We start from the raw sequence: 21417 nt of genomic DNA on the forward strand, positions 1-21417 counted from the left end.
GAATCCTGAGAAAGGAGACATCTGGACAGCAAGCCTGCTCCAGCTTTGTTTTATAGAAAACAAACTCAGCATTTACTAAAAAATAAGAGATTCATATTTTAGGCTTTGTGTGTGTGTGTCTGAACTCAAAAAGTAGAAAAAAGGAATCCCTACACAGGGAGAATGAAGCACGAGGAGAAGCCTTGTTGGCAGCGCTCCCTGCGATGGGTTTGTCCTGCTCTGCTCCTTCGGAGAGCCCGTCCCCCCTCCCCCACCCCTAAACAAATCAGTCTCTAAATCTCCACACTTCAAGGTGTAAGAGCTTTTTTGAAGAGGGATGAGTAACTAGAACAAAACATCTGATGTGGCAATTTAGTTTGGTTTTTACAAAATGTTATAAGTTGCTTAAATAATCAATGGCCTTTTTAAGGACATGGAGCCAGTACTCTTTCTGGAATGTTCTACTTTGGCAGGGCCTTTTGAGAATGATTTCACCTGGTTCTGGAATGAGAGGGTTAAAATGGAAGTGTAGACACATTCCTCAGAGAGAGAGGGGTGAGCACCCTTGCTCCTGGGGGCCTCAGAACAAAGCCTCTGGCGGAGAAGAAGGGAGGATGCTGTCTCTTTGAAAAGCCATCTTGACAACCCAAGCCCGTTTGGCTGCAGCACCACCAAAGGCAGCTTTGATCTGCTAGCCAGTGTCCCTGCCGGGAAAAGGATTAGGGGAGCTTCCAGAGGAGAGAGGCACAGGCCGTCCCATATGCTGGATGGGCTGCACCTGCTGCCATCAGGAGGAAGGCCAGCAGGGGAGGGTGGAGCGGCCGGAGGAGACAGAACAGTCCTCTCTCTCCATATATGAATGGGGGCCCGTTGGCATTTCTGGGCTGGTGTTCAAAGACTAGGGCACAGCCATGGGCTTTGGGGGGTTTTGCAAAGCCAGCCATTGGGCACTTTAACCTCTTTGTCCTGTGTGTGTAACGAGTCCTCAGTGAGCCGCCCACAGTGTGAGAGGAAGCCATAGGGAATCTTTAGAGAGAAGAACCTTCAGGCGGCAAGATCCTGCTGGTAGAACGGCTGTCCCTGTCTGCAATGGGCAGAGGAGGGCAGAAAGGCAGGGGTGATGCTCTTGCCTGTCTCGGTGCTGAGCTCCAGCCCCCAGGGTAGGACGGCTTACCAGGCTGTGGATTCTAGTCAGAGCTATCCAACTCAGATGCACCCACACAGTTACAAGCAGGTAACTGAATGGAGCCCCGTGGCCTGCCAAGTGATTTCTCCCCTTATTGCCAGGTGGACATAATGCCTAAATGTCGCCAGGTCCTCCCATGTGTAAGGAGAAACTGGAGACCCAGATACTTCCCAGTTGTTCGAGATGGTTCCCATTCTTAGCGATCTTCTAAAATACTGTGGGGCAAAGAGAGCCCATCCCCAGGCTGGGTTGCGTGCCATAAGCCAGCAGTTTGTAGTATCTCCCAGTGAGCCATGTTTCCGTTTAACTTTATGAATTTGTTGTTACGCAAAAGATTTTTAAAAATTTTTGCATAGGGAAGTTTATCACTTTTTTAAAATTGCGTTTGGATTTTGAGTCATAATTAGAAAGCTTTCCCTATGTCCAGTTCATAAAGGAGTTCATCCGTTGTCTTCTTTTAGAACTGGAAAAATATTATTTCCTTATGTCTAGATCACTGATTCACTTGATGTTTATTCTTGTGTATGGTGTGAGGTATGGATCTAATTGTATCTTTTTTCAAGTTGTATCTTTGTTTCAAGTGGCTAGCCAGTTGTCCTAGAACCATTTATGAAAAAGTCTCTCTTTGCCTCATGACTTGGGTGCTGTCTTTATCACATGCTAAATTTCCAGACGTACGTGAGTTTATTTACAGACTCACCCATTCCATTGGTCTGTTTTTCTATTGATGTACCCGTGCTATCAAGTATGCTTTAAACTCATGCAAATTATTAATCAACATCCCAACTCCACATTCATGGGTATCATGCCAGCTTTCTGCTTGGTGGCACCATGAAATCATCACCATTCAACCGTTCGTAACGTGCAAAAATCTACATTTTGTAATTTGCAGAGCATCTAGTCCTTTACTGGCTGATCCCAGGAGGACCACGGAAATTCTAGCCAAGTGGGCTTTGGAATGTTCTCCTCATTTCTAAATTGCTTATGGACCTGCTGCCCAAGGAGTCCATCAATAACCCCATCTTTGTCTTTTTCTTTTCTTTCTTTGCCCCCTGCAGTGATAGAGGGCCGAGGGGTCACAGACAACGTGCCGCGGTTTTCCTCGCTGCCACCCTTCCTGCCTGTGACCTACCACATCCTGGGAGCAGAGACGTCCTTCTTCCTGAAGGAGGCCAACCAGGACGTCATGCGCAACTCCAGCCTGCACACCAGGGTTGAGTCCTTCTTCACGTACAAGGCCAAGAGGCCCCCGGTGCTCAACGTCAGCTACGGGCCCTTCTCCGTGCAGAAGGTCGTGCCTCTGGAACTGATGGTCACTTCGAACTTTCTCGGCCCAACCAGTAAGTTCGGTCTCAACTGGAAGCTGAAGGCGCACATCGTGCGGGACAAGGTGTACCTGAGCCGGCCCAAGGTGCAGGTGCTGTTCCACGTGCTGGGCCGGGACTGGGCGGCGCAGAGCCCCGGCGAGCGGCTGCCCTGCCTGCGCGTGTTCGCCTTCCGCGAGACCCGGGAGGTGCGGGCCGGCTGCCGGCTGCAGGGGGCCCTGGGGCTGTGCGTGGCCGAGCTGGAGCTGCTGGCCGCCTGGTTCGGGCCCCCCAGTGTGGTGGCTGGGAGGAAGAAGGCGCCCGGGCCGCCCGAGGGGAGCCCCGTGGAGCTCTACTACTCCGTGCAGCCGGGGGACGCGCGTGGGGACTGTGCGGGCGGCGACGTCAGGAAGGGCAATGCCATCCGGCCGGGCAAGGACGGGCTGGACGAGGCTGTGCCCCACTTGCAAAGGATCGGCGCTGTCAGCCTCTATCGGGCCCAGGACACGGCCCAGCTCAGCGAGCTGCGTTTGGACAGCAACGTGGCCGTCTGGCTGCCCTCCCAGCCAGTCAAACAAGGAGACGTGGTCACTGCCTATGTCACCGTCGCCAGCAATTCCACCGTGGACCTCTTCATCCTGAGGTAGGTGCCCAGGCTGGCCCAGGGCAGTCTTGCGCGTGCCTCATGTGAGGTGGGGCTGGACGCCTGGGGTCTCGCCACCTTCAGGAACCCTCGGGCTTCACAGTGAAGCCAGATTCTGCAGCTATACCAGGGCTCTCAGCAGCGCCTCTCATATCGCGGATTGGGGGCGGGGGAAGGGGGCCAGAAACCGCATCGGAAGGAAACAAGGGTAAACGAATCACTCTCTTTTGACCTTGAGTTGTCATCGAACTTGGAGAAGGTTGTGATTTTTCTTTAGCTTTGAGTTCTTTTGTAGATATGCAGATACTTGTTGCATGATTGAGAGTTTATTTTCGCAGAGCCCAAGAAGAGACATAGGGCTTATGATATTTAGGGTATTTTTACTTCGGGTGAATATGTGAGAAAAAGGCAAGGATGCACCCTTTAAAAAAAAAAATTGTGAGATTCAATGTTGCCAAGTCAGGGCTGGGGGAATCTGAGTTCCTGAGCTTGGCGTAGCTGTGATTAAAGGAGTCTGTCCCATAGAAAATCCCTGCACAGAGGTATTCCAGCTCCTAAAAAAAGAAAGAACAGAAAGTAAATTGAAACAGCAGAATAACCCACTTGCCACCCCCACTGCTGGCTCGGCGCTTGAGTTCTAATAGGGCTGCTCTGTCACTGTGTGATGATTCCGAGGTCGGTCCGGGAGCGTCTGCTCTCCGAGGGTTATTAATACTGGAGAAAAGCCACTTACAGCAAATCCTCTTAAAATGTAGACCAGGGTCTCGTAATAATGAGAAAATATTTGAGATTTGTTTAAAAGATAAAGATGATAAAAATCGTGTTCTTTTTTTTTTTTTTTTTACCTTCAAGTGCAGAAGGACTTAGGTCATAATTACAGCTCTGCCTTGGTTCTTTTTTAAAACAAGAAATACATCAAATGTTGAAGGAGTTGCTTGGGAAAATATCTGCAAAATAGAATGAAAGCATTGTCTCGTGTATTTCCTTTTGTTTAGGTTTTGTTGTATAATGTCAAGAACGGTCATTTAAAAGGCTTTGTTTGAGTTTGTTTTCACAAAATGCACTCCAGGGTTTCAATGTTTCTGAAGGCATTTCTTCACCCTTCAGATTCGAATAACGCTCTTCTGAAATGTCTGTCTGGTCATCGTCCTTGTCATGTTTTCTTTCAACTTTTAAGTGGGCTCATTTGACCAGACCCTCCCTTGCCAGTGTGTTCTGGATAGGATCGAGATCTTCCACGACATCGTGCGATGTTACGAAATCCTCCATCGTTCGCAAGATACAAAGTTTGCCCTGCGGGGATTCCCATCACATCCACACTCTCAGCCTGGCCAGCCAGGCACCTGCCGACTGTGTGTGAGGAGGGACGCCCCTCCCCGTCAGGGTGCCAGTGGCTCAGTGGAAGTGTTACCCTTATAACTTCGGGGCCAGGCCAGCATACGTTTAGGAACCGGGTTTTGCTTCCTTCTGCCTTGGCTGGGAAAGACACTGATCCGGAAGGTTTGAGTTCTGTTTTCCCTGGGTCCCTTGGCACGCTGGGTTTTAGATCATTTCATTGTAAAATAAATATATACAGCCCAGGCTTTGGAAAGTAGATGGAGAAGACAGGGATGGTACCACTAACACGCTTCAAGATTCCAGAGCCCTAATTACCTTCGCACTTGGACTGATCCGTAACTTTGCCTTCATTTTTTTTCATAATAGTATTTTTTTATTATATTATGTTAGTCACCATACAGTACAACCCTGGTTTCTGATGTAAAGTTCGATGATTCATTAGTTGCGTATTACACCCAGTGCACCATGCAATACGTGCCCTCCTAGCTACCCATCACCAGCCTATCCCACTCCCCCACCCCCCCCGAAGCCCTCAGTTTGTTTCTCAGAGTCCATAGTCTCTCATGTTTCATTCCCCCTTTTGATTACCCCCCTTTCTTTATCCCTTTCTTCCCCTACCGATCTTCCTAGTTCTTATGTTCCATAGATGAGAGAAATCATATGATAGTTGTCTTTCTCTGCTTGACTTATTTCACTTAGCATTATCTCCTCCAGTGCCGTCCATGTTGCAGCAAATGTTGAGAACTCGTTCTTCCTGATAGCTGAGTAATATTCCATTGTATATATGGACCACAGCTTCGCCTTCAGAAACGCAGGCTCTGTGGTCCACCATGGGTGGGTTTGAGTGAGTCACTGGGTGCCTGGGTCCCAGGAAGAGCAAGTCCTTCAGCGGCCAGTGGGCCCCAGGCCTGCTTCATTGGACAGGAGGGGATGTTTTCTGTAATTGTCATCATCACGGGCAGAAACGGTGGTGAGGACCAGCTCCTGCAAACAGCTGGCTCAGCCCTGAGCCTGTCTCCTCCACTCCCTGGCTGTGGGACTGTGGGCAGCTCACCTGACCTCACCGTACCTCTGTCCCCTCTCCTCTGCCTCAGCTGTCATCATGGCACCTCCTTCTGTAGGGGTGGGAGGCCCCCGAGAGCCCATATTTATTTGTAAGGTGCTTGTAACAGCGCCTGGCCCATAGAAAGTATGTCTATGAATGTTGACTGTCGCTCACAGGGGCTGTGTTTAAACATCCATCAAAACCTCCCTAAGCGTTGAATTCTGTTAGCAGTAAAAGGACTCCGTGCCTTGCATAAAACCACACCCACCAGGTCTGTTCTCGATGCTGTATTCATTTCCAACTCGCCATGATTTTGTTTAAAGAGAAACACTGGGTTTTTTTTATAATGACAAGCACTTTGGAGCACAGAGAGCGGTGATGGCGCGGTTCTGGGCTGGGCATTGCTTAGGGCCATGAGGTGCAGCAGCCTTCCTGATCATTCCAACCACAGACCAGAGTCCTGGGGGGAGACAGAGGAGACCCAGAGTCCCGACGTGAGGCCGAAGGATGCCGCTGCTGTGACTGATGGGCCGAGTGTGGGGGAAGCAGGCTTCCCTTCCAGAGAACGTGGTGAACTGTAACTTAGTTAAAAGTAATGTTCATTTTTCAACGGATTGTTTCAAGGATAAAATATTCAGTAAGAGAATGCAAGAGGCTGTATGAAGACGCAGCACGGACAGTGACTGCGCGTGAGTGCACGTGCTCACGGGACCCACGTGCCTCCAGCAGCCTCCGGCCGCGGCTGCGGGTTGGATAGTAGGGAAATCCATCTTTCTACTGAGAAATTCAGGGGTCTTGCAGGAGCCCTTGGAAGACCTCTCCTGACTGTGAAATCCAGAGGTGTTCTCCTTCAGTACCTTGCACGATGGCTTTGACGACAAGGCTTTATTTGGAGACAGTCAGGACTTTGTAGGGATTTTTATAGGGCCAGTAGCCTGTCTGGGAACCTGGCCTAGGCCTCCTTGATAAGATCGTTTTCACGAATGATGCCGCCTTCATGAGTCAAAAGAAGCAGCCTGCTTTTGGCTCACGACTTCAGAAACTTAACTCAAACACGTCAAGTGTGGAAAGTTGAAGCGTTGTTTCCTGTAGCCATAGTGATTTGGGAGACCTATTTGAGAAAATAAGAAATTGTGATCGCCAACATAAATGAAAAATGCATAACCAGACGTGTTCCGCAGACACGTCGAGTGCATCCGTTCACGGGCGCAGGCCCCTTGGCCCTTGGCGGAGAGCGAAGCAGGGAGCAAGGGCCCAGCAGACATTTAGGGAAGTCGTGCAAACCAATACCTGCTATCAAACCTAGATCACAAATGTCTCTTTTCACGGAGGTTTTCCTTCATGACTGAGGCTTCTTGAAATAAACCTCGAGATTCCTTACAGCAAGCAGAGGCGTGACTCACTATTCCAGTGGCTTCCAAAATATGCCGACAACCGAGTCGTCAGTCCTGAAAATGCCCAGTGCCACCCCACGTGTCTGGGTGCCACCAAGGCCTCGGGACGCTGAGGATGGGCCTTGCCCCGGACCCCTGCTTCCTCAAAGTGCCGTGTTAGACAGACTTTGCCCAACTTCTTCCTGTTTGGGATCCATGTCCACTTTACCTCGGTTGGTCCTGGCCTTGCAGGCCGCTAGAGGGGAGAGCGGGGAAGGCCACTGTGCCTCAGCCTTGTGCTAAGTAACTGGAATTCATGCCTACGAGGCAATGGAGGTGGTCCGTACCTGAGAACAGGCTTGCTTCATTGTGTCCAAAGTTCAGGAAAAAAACAGAAGTAAAACCAATGAATCCCTGAAGTTTACTGTGAACACACCCAGAGGACAGTTTGCACACCGAGAGCCCTGGAAGCAAAGCCTGGAATGAGACTCGGAGTTGGGCAGGGGGGACGTGGGGGGGTGGATGGGGGAGGGGACGGGGGTGGCACATAAGTTAGAAAGCAGGCAGCTCCCAGAGCCCCGAGGCAGGGACTGACTCTTCTTCTTGGTTATTGTTCAAAGTATTAGAATTTTCTTAAAGGAAAGGAAAGGGGTTAACAGTGACCTCCTATCAATTTGGGGGAACAATTCAAGTCTCACTTATGATTTTCCAAGGCAGAAGCCAGCAGTGACCCAGGTCAAGTTGGCCTCGCTTGTCTTGCGAATGAGCTGAATTAAGCTTTGCTTGTGTGATGAAACTGGGTTTGTCAGCTCAGGGAATTTTCAAGGCTGGGCTCTGTTGTTCGTGTGTGATTTTAGCATCCTCCCCGCTTTGGGTCAGTCCCTCAGCAAACTGAGAGCGTGAGCAGCTGGTACGGCGTTCCCATCACTACCACGGATGACGCAGCCGGGCTGAGGACTCCCATGATCCCCGGCGCCAACAGGTGCTTTGCTGTCACGTGCATGGGTGGTCAGATTGTTGGGCTCCCCAAGGTGTCTGATCCCGATGGACGTCCTTTGAGGTGTGAGTGACCATCAAGGGGCGTTTAAAACTCTTGAGAGGAGATGGAGGTCAGTCAGACGACCACAGGACAACACTAGCCAAGGAATGAACCCCTCCCCCCAGAGCAGATTCCCAGAAGCCAAGATCTAACCAATTAAGCAACCCCAATGGGTTATAATGAGATTCAAGTTTTTCCTGTCGAAGTTAAACCACAACACGAGGTGTTAGCAACCGCCTCTCCTCGTGGTCACTTAGGGCTGGATGAACATGAAAATGATTTATTTCAGGCGACAGTGCTGCAGACCAGGTCTAAACCAGGTCTCTGTCTGATGGGAGCAATCAGCCATTTAATAAGAGACATCTCTTTGGAAATAGAAGAAAAGCAAAGGTTGATAATCTGATCATTGATAATATAAGCAGCCTGTTGAGAAAATTTCTAGATTTAAGTTGGAAGCATCTTCAAAGGGTGGAATGAGGTTGGCGGCTTCAGTCCCAGGGGTCTCCCCGGGTGGCAGTTTGAGCCTCTGGTGATGTCGTGGGCGTTCCCATCCAGCAGTGAAGGTTGTCCGGACGTGTCCTGCATTTACACATAGATCACAAGCCTTGGAGACAATTAACAACGAGAGTCTGGTCATGGGTACATTCTAATTTTCCATCTGAAATACAATTTTTATAGTTATTTCATTTTTATCAAAGATAGAGTAAAACTCATTTGTTTGTAAAAAAAATAAGTCTAGTCTTCTTAAACTTGGATTATTGATATCAGTGTAGGAAGGATACTGATTCTATGTTCTCAAATACGATATTCAGTAATGCTCTGGTCATATCCAAGGGCGTCACTGGCTTTCTAAGGTCAATGTCAGTTCTTTAAAAGTGTCTGATAATAAGGAATCTCAGACGTTTAAAGTATCTTTATGCTAAGAAGCCAGGCTACGGACTTGTCTAATTGAGTCCCGTTGCAAAGGGAACAGATTCTCATTGAGCTTATTTTAATATGTATATTGTCATGAAGAATGAGAATATTTGATCAGAGTTTCTGAATTCTGGAGAGATCCGGTAGGGAGAAAAAGGGAAATGTTTCAGTCTGGGTTTACAGTCCTATGCTTTATCAAATCCCTGCAAGTTATAAATGTCTTAAAAGGAAGGAGGAAAGGGGTCCTTTCAATCTGGAAAACAAAATATTAAAGAACCAGCAGTGTTTTTAAACGAAGCCATCAAGATTCCAGTCCCTCCATCCATTCATTCAGTGTCCCATATTTAATTCTTGCTGTGTTTCATCAGCGGCTTCATGAATCCGTCTGCTCTCCGTTAGCGTTTGAGAAGGTCTTGCCCAGTTCAGTGTTGCGATCTTAAAGTTCTCAGACACTGTGTTCTGGAAGTCTGGTTGGGTCTCCCGAGGGTCCCTCTGAAGATGAGGGACTTCGGTCTGTGGTTGAGTGCGTGCGTTCAGAGAGGAAACATCGAGAGCAGAACGGGAGCTGTGTGTGACGGGGACTTACCAACCGTGACAGTTGAAGATCTAGGGGGCTCCTATGTGTCTGGACTCCTGTGGACCTCGGATGGTCACCCCGTGTCCTGCCAGCCCGGGACCAGCCCCCAGGTCTTCCCCCGAGGCAGCCGCCCTCTGCACCAGCCAGCCCTGCACAGACCCACAGGAATCTCCATATCTCCCTCTCTGTTCCTGCTCCCTGGGCCTTGAGGTTTCTCAGGAACGCCTGAAATCGAGCAGCAATTTTCAGGGCTGCTCTGCCCCTTCCTGGGTCGGTTTTGTGTGCTGGCACCGATAACGGAGTCTTCGGGACATAAATCTGAAGAGACGATTTTTCTTTTTTAAGTAAAACTCTATGAAGTCAGGGGGTAGTCTTCCCAGTACAATAAAAAGGGAGCCGAGGAGAGACAGTCTATGCTGTGCAAGGACTTGACAGCCTTGGCGTTGCCGGGGCAGGATTGCAGAATAAGGGAGCAGGGGGTGCCCTCAGCTGGGGCGCGGACGGCGCCCTCACGGGCCCCTGACTCACGCGTTCTGTCCTGGTTTGACTAGCGGACGTGTGCTCATTCTTGCTAAGAACTGGCGTCCCCCCACCAGATCCACACAGCATCCTGTGCTCTTAACAGCCTCTCTACGTTCCCAGCGTCTTCCAATAAATAAATAAAAAGGATAAAGGGCGGAAGCAGGAGAGAGGCTTTTAAAGCAGTGAACTGAAGTGACTTTGCATGCAGGGGTGTTGGGAGAGGGGTTATTTTTCCAAGTAGGTTGCAGTTTGTTGGCGGACTCATTCCTAGAAGCTAAATGCATGAAGAGGGAGTGCCCGTAGGGATCGTCGACTGGCTGTCCCCTCCTCTAAAAGGATTTTTGCGATGCCAGCTCAGGGCAGAGGACACGGTGCTGGGCTCCCACGGGTGGGTGGCTGGTGGGATCCACGGAGCGTGTCCCTCCTGATAGGCTGAAGCCCATCGGGGAGCTCCACACTTTAGTCCACTTGCACTTAATTATACCCCAAACATACACAGATACACAGAATACACAAATGTTCACAGCAGTATTACCCATAATGGCCAAAACATGGAAACAACCTGCACGTCTATCAACCGGCAAACGAGTAAGCAAAGTGCCATCTCTCCATGTATTGGGATATCGTGTGGCCACAGAAAGGAGCAGAGATCCAGGCCATGGCGTGGATGGAGCTTGAAACCGTGATGCTGAGGGGAGAGGCCAGGGACCCACGACCCCAGCCTCTGGGGTCACTGGCTTTGCTGAGAAGCTAAAAACACCGGCTTTCAGTGCAGGCTCTGAATTTATACAAGCGGACAACAGAATCACTTTTCAGCGTCACCATGCAGGCCTGGGGACCTGATGGTGACCCTGGGCTGGGCTGTGTCTCCTGATCTAAGTTGTGGTTCAAAGCATCAGTGTATTCGTTTCCTGGGCCTTCTGTAACAAACTACCCCAGATGGGGCGGCTTAAAGCGTCGGAAACGTGGCCTCTCACAGATCTGGAGGCAGAAGCCTGGAGTTAGGGCGCTGGCTGGGCCGAGCTTCCTCCAGAGGCAACGTGGGGCAGGGAGTGGGGGGATCCTTCCCTGTCTCTTCCTCATTCAGCTGGTGCCTCGGTTCCTGGCTGCATCGCTCCCGCCCTGCCTCTGTCCACACACGGCTGTCCCCTCCCTGTCCCTCTGTGTCCATGTTTCAGATCCCCTCGCCTTTCCTTGCAATGATCCCCTCCGGAGATCCGGCACTAGTCACCTCTGCAAAGACCCTGTTTCCCAGTGAGGCCATATTCTGGGGTCCCGGATGGACATGAAGTGGGAGAGCCCCCACTCTCCCACCCACTCCAGAGAGGACAGGACCACCCCATGCATTTCGGGGCCTTGCACTGTGTCATCCTGGGAACTTCTGAATTGCCATGTGCCCCTCTGCAAGCTCCCCGTGGTGGGATAGCAGAGCTCCCATGGGGAATTGGAGCCTTCACCACGCGGAGAGCACGCCCGTCTGGGCCCCGTGCACCTGTGCCCTGCTCTCAAACCCCCCCTCTGATTCCTGACCTCAGCCTGCACCGTGCTGTTGTAACCGAATGTTGGCGAGCTCTTTTTTTCTTTCCTTGATCCCCTTTGATCCAAGGGTATGGAAAAGCCTGAAAGGCAATTTCCAGATCCCTGGCTCGCCCCTGGAAGATTTGGCTCTTCATTCCCAAATAGGCATCCATCCTCCCGGGGCAGGTGGAGCCCTCAGGAATGACCCGACTGTCCCAGACTCATCATTAGGAGGAGACCCCAAAACACAGTTGGGTTTGCACTGACTGCAAATTTGGAGCTAATTCAGACAATTCTGGAAACTCATTTTCCCACACTCTGTCTACAATTCATTTCCCTGTTGAATGTCTCCGAAGGAAAGGTTTGTTTTCATTTTGTTCAGCTTGTCATTTTAAATGTATTCTTCTGGAACAGAGAAAAGGAACAATTTTCTTTCTGCTTGGGGAGAAGTGAAGAAATAATGTTTCCTGCTCAGGGCCCCCTCCCCAGCTCCCCACAACACATCTGCGTTGCCAGGCAGCCCGGCTTCGGTGAGACATTTGACTGTTGTGGGAAAAACATTTACACATAAAATTGACTCCAGCTCTCTGAAAAGTGAAAGAAAGCAGAGCTTTTCTGACCGAGACCTGCTTCCTTTATGCCACATTCTTTCACTGATTTAAGAGTCAGCTTAGTTTTCAAAGTAAAATAAAGTAAAAATTTAAAAAATAAAGGGCATCTTCATTTTCTGGCTTCCTGGGTCACAGTTCCGTCTGTTGCACACAATGTGCCATGTGCATAAGGGGACCGGTCTACCTGGGCATTCTTGGAGAGCAGAGGCAGGCTGCGGGGTGAGTAAGAATTGCAGTAAGAGTGTGGGATACTCCAGGGTCCCAGAATACTGGGGTATTTTTTTTTAAGATTTTTATTCTTTTTTTTTTTTTTTTAAGATTTTTAAAATTTATTTGACAGAGAGACAGCCAGCAAGAGAGGGAACACAAGCAGGGGGAGTGGGGGAGGAAGAAGCAGTCTCCCAGCATAGGAGCCTGACGTGGGGCTCGCTCCCAGGATGCCGGGATCACGCCCTGAGCTGAAGGCAGACGCTCAACGACTGAGCCACCCAGGCGCCCCTTAAGATTTTTATTCTTAAGTAATCTCTACACCCCATGTGGGGCTTGAACTCACGACCCCAAGATCAAGAGTCACACGCTCCACTGACTGAGCCCACCAGAAGCCTCCATACTGGGTTTTTTGTTTTTTGTTTTAGATTTTTAAAATTTATTTTAGAGAGGGAGAGAAAGAGAGAGTGTGCAAGCAAGGGGAGGGGCAGAGGGAGAGGGAGAACCAGACTCTGCACTGAGCGTGGAGCCTGGCACAAGGCTCCATCCCAGGACCCTGAGATCCTCATTCACAACCTGACCTGAAATCAGAAGTCGGAGGCTCCATCGACTGAGCCACCGAGACGCCCCTGGGGTATTTTTAAGTGTTGATTTGCTGCTACTTTGCTTGGTGTCATGGCATTACTGCAGGATTCCTTAATATGGGAAATCTAAACCATGTATGCCTTGCAACCCCAAGAGTTATTGGGTGAATTAAGTCTCGGATAGGGAGACTGTTTCTAAAGCATTCCGATTGCATTACCCCTTCCTTGTTCGGAACCTTCTTTGGAACCTCATTGCTGTTTCAGCCCCCATCCCCCGTGCTCCTAGACATGCTGAGCATATTTTCTTGCATTTACGAGCCCTCCGTGGCCAGCTGGGCTCCAGTCAACTTTCAGAAGGGTGATGCCCTTTTTTATTTACAAAGGAGGGGATCGTGCAGATGGGGACATGAAGGCAAAGAGGAGGATGTGGTGCAGGAGGGGATGGAAGGGGGAGAGAGGCAGGCTGTGGATCTCAGTCCCAATTCCCAGCCGTTTCCACAGGTGAACCCGGTGACCTTGCTTCCCCCATGGCGGGGTCCCCTTGTCCCTCACCCTTTCCCAAGGCCAGACCTTGGTGCCTTAGACTGTCTTGTGTCACCTGGGGCTGTCTACCTCTGTCCCTTTACCCCAGAAGCACCGGCCAGAAGGGGCAGCATGCTCAGGTCTGGATGGTGGCTGTCACTGGGGTGGGGCCACTTGTGAGGACAATGCATAGAAGAAGATGAAGACCTGATCTCACATTCCTTGAAAACACCACCATCCGTTTTGTGTTGGTACTGTGATCACTCTAGACATGCCTTCCTGAAGAAAGTGTCTCTTCTTTTGAATTTCTCAAGGGAACTTTAAGAAGTGGAATTCACTACCGCATAAAGGAATCCACAGGCCTCTTTAGAGGCTCTTAGCCACCACTTCCATATCCTGGCTCCTCCCGGGACTGCTGTTTGGATGGCGCTATTGGGCTTCTAGAAAATCATGTTTGCATAGTGTTTGGCAAGTCCTCATTCACAACAGGCCATGCAGTTCTCTCAACAACCCATTCTGAGATTCAGTCTCTCTCACTCCGTCATCCAAACCCCTGTCTTCATGTTGTCCCAACTCCTGTTGGCTCCCTCCACGGTGACTCCAGTGGTTCCCAGTTCATACAACACGTAGAGTTTGAAAGCACACGGTTCCTACAATGAAATACCACCTCACACCCACTGGGACGGCTGCTATTGAAAAAGCAGAAAATAACAAGCATCAATGAGGATGTGGACCAATTGGAACCCTTGTGTCCTAGGGATGGGGATGCAAAATGGTACAGCTGTTGTGAAAAACAATATGGCGGCACCTCAAAAAAACTCAAAATAGAATTCCCGTATGACCCAGTAACTGTCATTCTGTGTATATGTGTCAAAGAACTGAAAGCAGGATCCTGAAGAGACATTCATATACCCCCGGCAGCATGACTCACAACGGCCGAGAAGTGGATGCAATCCAACTGGCCATCCATGGATGAGTGGAGAAGCAAAGTGCGGTCCACCCATACGGTGGAACGTGATTCAGCCGTAAAAAGGAAGGGGATTCTGACACCTGCTGCAGCGTGAATGAAACTTGAGGACATTATACAGAGTGAAATAGCCAGCCATAAAGTGATAAGTGTCATGTGATTCCACTTACATGAGATAGAGTATTCACAGTCATAGAGACAGAGTAGGGGTGCGGCCGTCTGGGGCTGGGAGGATGGGGGAATTATCGATGAATGGGTGCAGAGTTTCGGTTTTTACAAGATGAAATGGATTATGGAGGTGAACGGTGGTGACGGCTGCACAACGTTGTGAATGTATTTAATACCACAGAACTCTACACTTGACATTGGTGAAGATAGTCAATTTCACCCTACGTGTATTTTACCTTACTGTCGCGACAACAAAAATCTGTAAGCGGATTTTTATTTTTGTAATAGATGAGCTGGAGCTGAGTCTGCTTGGCTTGGTTTGAGCCACATACTCATACCAAATCCATTTATAGTGACCAGCAAGTAAATGTGTTTCTTCACCCTGCTACCCTGCAAGTTGCAAGGGCTGGATTAATCTCGCTAAAAACGTTGACTTAGAGCAGAGGCAGAGTGCTTGGCAAAGGGGAAACTGAGGTATAAGTACTAGAAGATGACGGGTTTACCTACTGGGCAGGAAGGAGCAGAAGATGTCCACCGGTAGCATCGGGATGGGATGCTTGAGGTCAAGTCCTAGACCCACCGTTCTCTCGACGGCAGCGCAGACTCTCTGTGCCTCAGTTCCTGTATGAGGATAAGCATAGTAGCAGCTACTGGTAGGGATATTGGGAGGCTTCAGTGGGATAGAATTTTAACTTGTGCTTGGTACATTTTAAGAAGCTAATAAATATTGTTTGTTACTATTGCATTATTTTTTATTATTACGTGTGTTTTTCTGAAGTTGCGCAGAGAGCCCACAGCTCCTCTTGGTTGAGAGCCACAAGGTGCACCCCAAATTGTGCTAATTGATGAACTCCCGGCTCTGTGGTAACATCTACATCCTTTAAGAGGAGGGATGCCCTTGCTTTCATTCCGGCAAAACGAGAGGCTCTAAATCAGGGGTCAGGTTTATCCCCCTCCCCGGGGACATGTGGGAACATCCCGAGACATACTTGGTTATCATCGCGGGGAGCGCATTTCCTCTGGTATCTTGTGCATAGGGGCCAGGGGTGGTGCTAGGCATCCCACAGGGCACAGGACACCCTCGCTCTCCCCAACAAAGGATATCCCAACTCAAAACGCCAATTGGTGGTACTGGTGTTGAGGAACCCCAAGGAAAACAAACGCCGGTGCTCAGGGGCTCGGCTGCGATCTCAGGTTGCAGCCCACCTTCTCTCAGGCTTAGAAGCCAGCTGTGGTTCTCGGTGCGTCATGGAGCTACCCGTGAACATGTGGTGAGAGCCGCCTGCTGGGGACATAATGACCTTGCCTGGCAATGTAAGAGGTTCTGTTTCTTTGGAACACTCCTCCCAGATGTTGGCAGCAGATAATGTGGCAATAAGCCATTAAAATCAAGGCCAATTTTCATGTTTACCGAAGAGCAAGGACCTAATCTAGTTAGTTTATACTTTGCAGTAAGTCTAGCTTAATAGCCTTTCTTTTTTTTTTTCTCTTTTTTTTTTAATTTTTTTAATTACATTATGTTAGTCACCATACAGTACATCCCTGGTTTCTGATGTAAAGTTCGATGATTCATTAGTTGCGTATAACACCCAGTGCACCATGCAATACGTGCCCTCCTTACTACCCATCACCAGCCTATCCCATTCCCCCACCCCCCTCCCCTCTGAAGCCCTCAGTTTGTTTCTCAGAGTCCATAGTCTCTCATGCTTCATTCCCCCTTCTGATTACCCCCCCTTAATAGCCTTTCTTAAAAGAAGAAGGAGGAGGAGGAGGTGTTTGGTACCATCAGAGGTATATTCGAAGACGGAGCCCATCCTTGATGGCACATTGGCAGAAAGTGTATCACACTTCAATGACACTCATTTCATTAGCTGTTAATGAGCACTTCCCAGAACAGGCGTCTGAGGCACGGGGCTGGGTCTCCGAGCTGATAGATCAGTGTCAGCGCTTCTCAGATCGAAGAGCTGAAGATTGCATCCAGCTGACAAGCCCAGTTACGCCATCCTGAAATGCACAGTGGGAAAGGAGAGCCTAACATGGCAGCTGCGTGAAGATGGACGGTGGGAAGGCACCGTTTTCACGGAGCTGAGCTCTTGGCTATGGGGTCAAGGAGTACCTGGGCCTCCTTCTCACTAACCACTGGGGCGACAGAGGGTCTCACGAGCTCAAGAGAGTATTCGTCTCCCCATTCTTAGTCAACCTGCTCCGGGTACTCAACCGTCCATCAAGCCCACCTGCTGCGGCGGGGGAGGGGGGCAATATTTTTGATTTAATAAGTGGTATTTTCATCCCACTGTGGGTCTCTTTCCACCGTGGTTCTTTCCAAGATTCAAGCCATAACAAGCACACATTATACGGATTTCCGTGAAGAATGGGGTATCGTAGCACAAATGGAAAGCAAGAGAGTGAAATCCTTAACGTTTGAATTGGGCAAACAATTCGGGAAACTTTTTATGGGGTTTGTTCTTATTCCAAAAGGTTAGAGAAACATTTTCCTAAACTGAGGGTAGGGTGAAAGCATCAGATGGAAGCTGGAAGGGGTTAAATGTTGGCAGGACCCCGAAGGGACCAGGAGACGCATGTGAGAAGTTTGGGAAGACCTGGAAGCGGTGGCATCTTCTCTCCCTCTCTCCAGGCGACACAGAGAACATGCGAGGTCTCAGACTTCTCCTGTGCCCGGCCCAAGAGAAGGAGTGGGAGGAGTGGGAGCAGCGTGATGCGTTTGGCCGAAGGGCCCGAGCCTCCCACAACTGCCCGTATCTCCTATGCACTATAAAGGGACAGAGAGCAAATGCTGGCATTGTTTTCAAAGTAGAAGAGACACATCAGTGGACAGCCTATGAAGGAGTTCTGTTGATTACGGGATATTCCCTTGACATGGCTGTGCCTGGAGAGCAGCACAGAGAGCTAGCCGGTGCCAGTGGGGCCTGGAGCTCCGGGGCCACGTGCCCCACTCACCCTCAGCCCCCACGGAATGGACACACTCCTCTGCACTGGGCATCCATCAGCTGGGGGCTTGCAGCTGCTGTGAGCAACTCTCAGCCACGAGTGGCTTAAACCAGTGGTTCCCCACCTAGACGGGCCACAAGCCTCACCCAGAGTCCCTTTAACATGTCAATCACCAGACCCCAGTTCTACAGCTTCTGGCTCATCGATATGGAGCTGGGCCAGAGAATTTCTATTTCTAACAAGTTCCCTGGTATGATTGCCTACAGTTGTGTGCAAAATCGACACGCTGCTGTCCTAACCCTCAGCGCTTCACGATGTGACCGTATTTGGGGATGGGCTCATTGCAGATGGCGTTAGTTACAGGTGTTCGTGCTGGGGTGCGGGGGCCCCTAATCCCGTAAATCTCAGGGGAAGCTCAGGGCAGCTAGAAGCCTTCTGCCAACGCCTCGAGATTCCAGATGTACTTATACGGAGAGACGGACGGAGAAGCGAAAGTACGCATGGCAAAATTTCTGCGTTGGTCAATGTAGGTGAAAGTTACACAGACATTTATGATGCTCTTCTTTCAGTTTTTCCATGGTGAGTTAAGTGATATTTCAGATTCCGCTCTCCTTTGCCTGTGAATGACAGTCACTTGTGGACCTATTTGTGTGGCTGGAGCAGTGCGTAACCTTGGGCTCTGGCTTTCGGGCTGGGCCGCATTCAGGTGCTTGTAGGAAGAAACAAACTCCCCTCTTCTTCGACCCGAGAGAGTGGCAGGACGTACCTTTCGGACTCATCGGGAGTGTGGGCTCCGCTGCCATTGCATCCTCCCACCCCCGCCCCAGCAGGATACCTGTATCTGGAAAAAGCCCCCTCCTAATCCCTGAAATTCAGTCACCTGACTTTGCTGCTTCTTCCTTGGCTCTTGAATTGTCTTCAGAAGCTCAGGCGGCAGGCCTGTTGCTATGGAAATTGCTGACTTTTTTTTTTTGCATAAAATGTTATATAAACACCTACAACTTTTTTCCTAGCCTCCAGATTGCTATCATTTTGGCCATCTAATTTAAACTGTTCGAAGAGGGGTGCACCCTGATTGAACTGAACAAAGAAACAGATAGAAAGAGAGGGCACGGTTTATAGGATTGGTGCCCCTCATTGCTTGTCCTAGGCTGAGCTTGGCCATGTCACTGTGCTTTCAGAGCCCTCAGTAGGCGTTGCGCGGAGAGAGCCATCCCCCTCTGTGATGTCATCGGAGTTGGGGACATCTAGGGTGGTGTGCCTTGGTCCTAGGGCGCTCCATATCCCCCAGAGAGGCCAGGAGCTGTGCGGAGCAGGTGTCCCCAGGAAAGCTGGCCTGTCCGCTGGCATACACAAGCTCTCTTTTCGGGCTCTTCAGCCCCTCCCTGCTCTCACTGGGACCATCTTGTGGCTGCTGCTGAGAAGCCCCCCCGCCCCGGGCTGGAGTGTGGAGGACGTGCCCCGAGTGCCTGGCGTTTGCAGAATCTCCAGTGTCTCTGTCAGTCTTCTGGCACCGGCTGAAAAGTCTGTGTGGAATAGGAATGAACTCTCCATAATGGAGTAAAGAGTGATTAAAAAGCACCCCCCGGGGATTTTGCTCTGGTTTCGAGAATGTTCTGTCTTCAAACACGCAGCCAAGCCTGTTTGTAGAACATGAAAGGAGAAACCACAAAACACTAAAGAGTCACAATAATTGAGTCCTAATGAATGTGAGATGATTAATCTCCGTCATCTTCGGAGCTGCTGACAACTTGATCGTGCTGTGTTTTCTGTACAGGCCAGCCTCCAAGACCCTGCAGGTCCAGTCCCAGGCCACCGCAAACAGTGCATATCGCCATGAATCAAGTCAAATGAACTTACTGGTTTCCCAGTGCGTACGAAGATGATGTTTGCACTGTATCACCGTCCATTAAGTGTGCAATAGCATTATGTCTAAAAATATACATACCTTACTACTTTATTGCTAAGAAATGCTCTCATCTGAGCTTTCAGCGACTCATAGTCCCTGATCAGAGATCACCATAACAGATACAATAGTATCGAAGTGGACACGTGCTGTTGGAAACATAGACGCCAATAGACGTGCTCAAGGCAGGGTTGCCACAAACCTTCAGTCTGTGAAACAACACAACGTCTGCAAAGCGCAGCAAAATGAGTTACACGTGTGTATCGGTTTGGGGTTTTTTTCCCCTAATGCTATGAAAAATAAGAGGCATCGGAGGAGAACTGCGTGGTCCAACGCAGATCTTCCGGCAGAAGCGGTTGCCTTCCCAGATACGTTCAGGTAACTCCGTGTTCAACAGCTGGCGCCCATGATTCTGTCCACTTTCCTGGGCGAAATCATTATGTGTTCTGGAGAAATCAGACTCACAGGGTCCACCCTTCCTGGGGCTTCTGAGGACGTGGTTTGCTGAGTTCAAGTCTCGGACTTGAGAAGCTGTGGGTCCCGGGACATGAGGGGTGCAGACGGGCTTGCCCATTGTGGGACAGTGAGTGGCAGATGTGATGGTCTCCATGGGGACGCACAACACGTGTGCGGGAGCGAACGCTGAGCAACTGTCCTCAGGGTGAAAGCCTGGCTCCTGACCTCAGAGACCACACATTTACTAACACCAGCCTTCTCAGATCACAGGACGCCCTTCTGACCATTTTCCTGGAGCCATCGGAACTTCTCCATCTCATTCATTCCTTCATTCCTTCCGTGGACTAGTTAGCCAGTGTCTGTTGACTGGACTCCGTGGTCACCATGGAAGAACCCGCATGGGGTAGCACGTGCAGCAGACCGGCTCTGGGGACTTCTGCGGCTTCTGCGGCTCTGTCCTCCATTGTCTTGCTCGCTGCCCCTCTCCTTAGGGGCCCCCACTTTGGGGGGGCTGCGGCCATTCAGGTGCTCCGAGCCGCGTTCAGTCCATCCCTAAAAAGTGACCTCATAAGAAATGTCCTTCTTAAAATCAAAAAGGATACTACCTTCACAGGTTGTCTTTGGGGACTCATCGCACTACTGTTTTCTTTTATTTTTTTTAAGATTTTATTTTTATTTATTTGAGAGAGAGAGAGCAAGAACAGGGTGGGCAGAGGGAGAGGGAGAAGCAGGCTCCCTGCTGAGCATGGAGCCCAACACAGGACTTGATCCCAGGACCCTGCGATCATGACCTGAGCGGAAGGCAGATGCTTCATGGACTGGGCCACCCAGGTGCCCTGACACTACTGTTTTCTAAAAGTGGTTCCATAGCTGCACATAGAAGTGAATGAAGAATATATGGGATGCTGAAGTCCAAGGTCTAAGAGAACATGTGGCTCTTTCTACCTTGGGTTCAGAAAAATCCCTCAAGACACCTCACAGGGACTCGGAGAAAATCCTACAAAGGAATCTGGTGCCGCCAGATTCTCATTAAAGAAGGGGTTGCGTTTGTCGCCTGGTGGGGTGAGCAAGGGACGCAGGCAGAGGGATGCCGATGAAGGTCTGGGCAAGGGGGAAAGACAGCCCTTACCTGTAGTGTCGGCCTGTTTCTGTGGTGTAAATACCCCCCACCACCCACGTGATGTCTGGCTTGAAAGATGCCTGAAAGCTTACTTCGTGGGTTCCCGGGCCAGAACGAGCCAGCTTCAGCGCGCCCCTGGGTGCAAGTTACTACTTCTCTTGCTTTCTAAGAAGCATGCTAACATAACCCCTAACACAAGCCTCCCGCGTGTGCCCATATTCTAGAAGAAGTGGCCCGCTTAGGGTAGCAGGGGGCAAGATGATGACTTCTTTTCTTTTTTTTTTTTCTTCCATTGTTACCGATGAGAAGGGACTGGAGGTCCTTTTTAAAAATTGGGTGAAGGAGAAAAAATTGTTAGGGGTAACAATTCGTCAAGAACTTATGCTATGTTAGGCGCCAAGCCCATGCATCACGGAAACTGTCTTGTCACTAAATCCTTGTAAAGACCCCCTGAAATATTATTATTATTATTGTTATTATATTATTGC

General features: G+C 49.9%; 1 protein-coding gene across 1 annotated transcript in view; it reads left to right on the forward strand.

Moving 5' to 3' along the window:
• The first annotated feature begins 1283 nt into the window (after nt 1-1283).
• TMEM132C (transmembrane protein 132C) overlaps nt 1284-21417 on the forward strand; it is a 195727-nt gene continuing 175593 nt past the window's right edge. The window contains exons 1-2 of the mRNA XM_040619422.1: nt 1284-1305; nt 2224-3112. Of these exons, the coding sequence (XP_040475356.1) occupies nt 1284-1305; nt 2224-3112 (911 nt within the window). The remainder of the gene's footprint in view (nt 1306-2223; nt 3113-21417) is intronic.

Source organism: Ursus maritimus, unplaced genomic scaffold (genome assembly GCF_017311325.1).
Source record: "Ursus maritimus isolate PB19 unplaced genomic scaffold, ASM1731132v1 scaffold_33, whole genome shotgun sequence".
Classification (NCBI taxonomy): domain Eukaryota; kingdom Metazoa; phylum Chordata; class Mammalia; order Carnivora; family Ursidae; genus Ursus; species Ursus maritimus.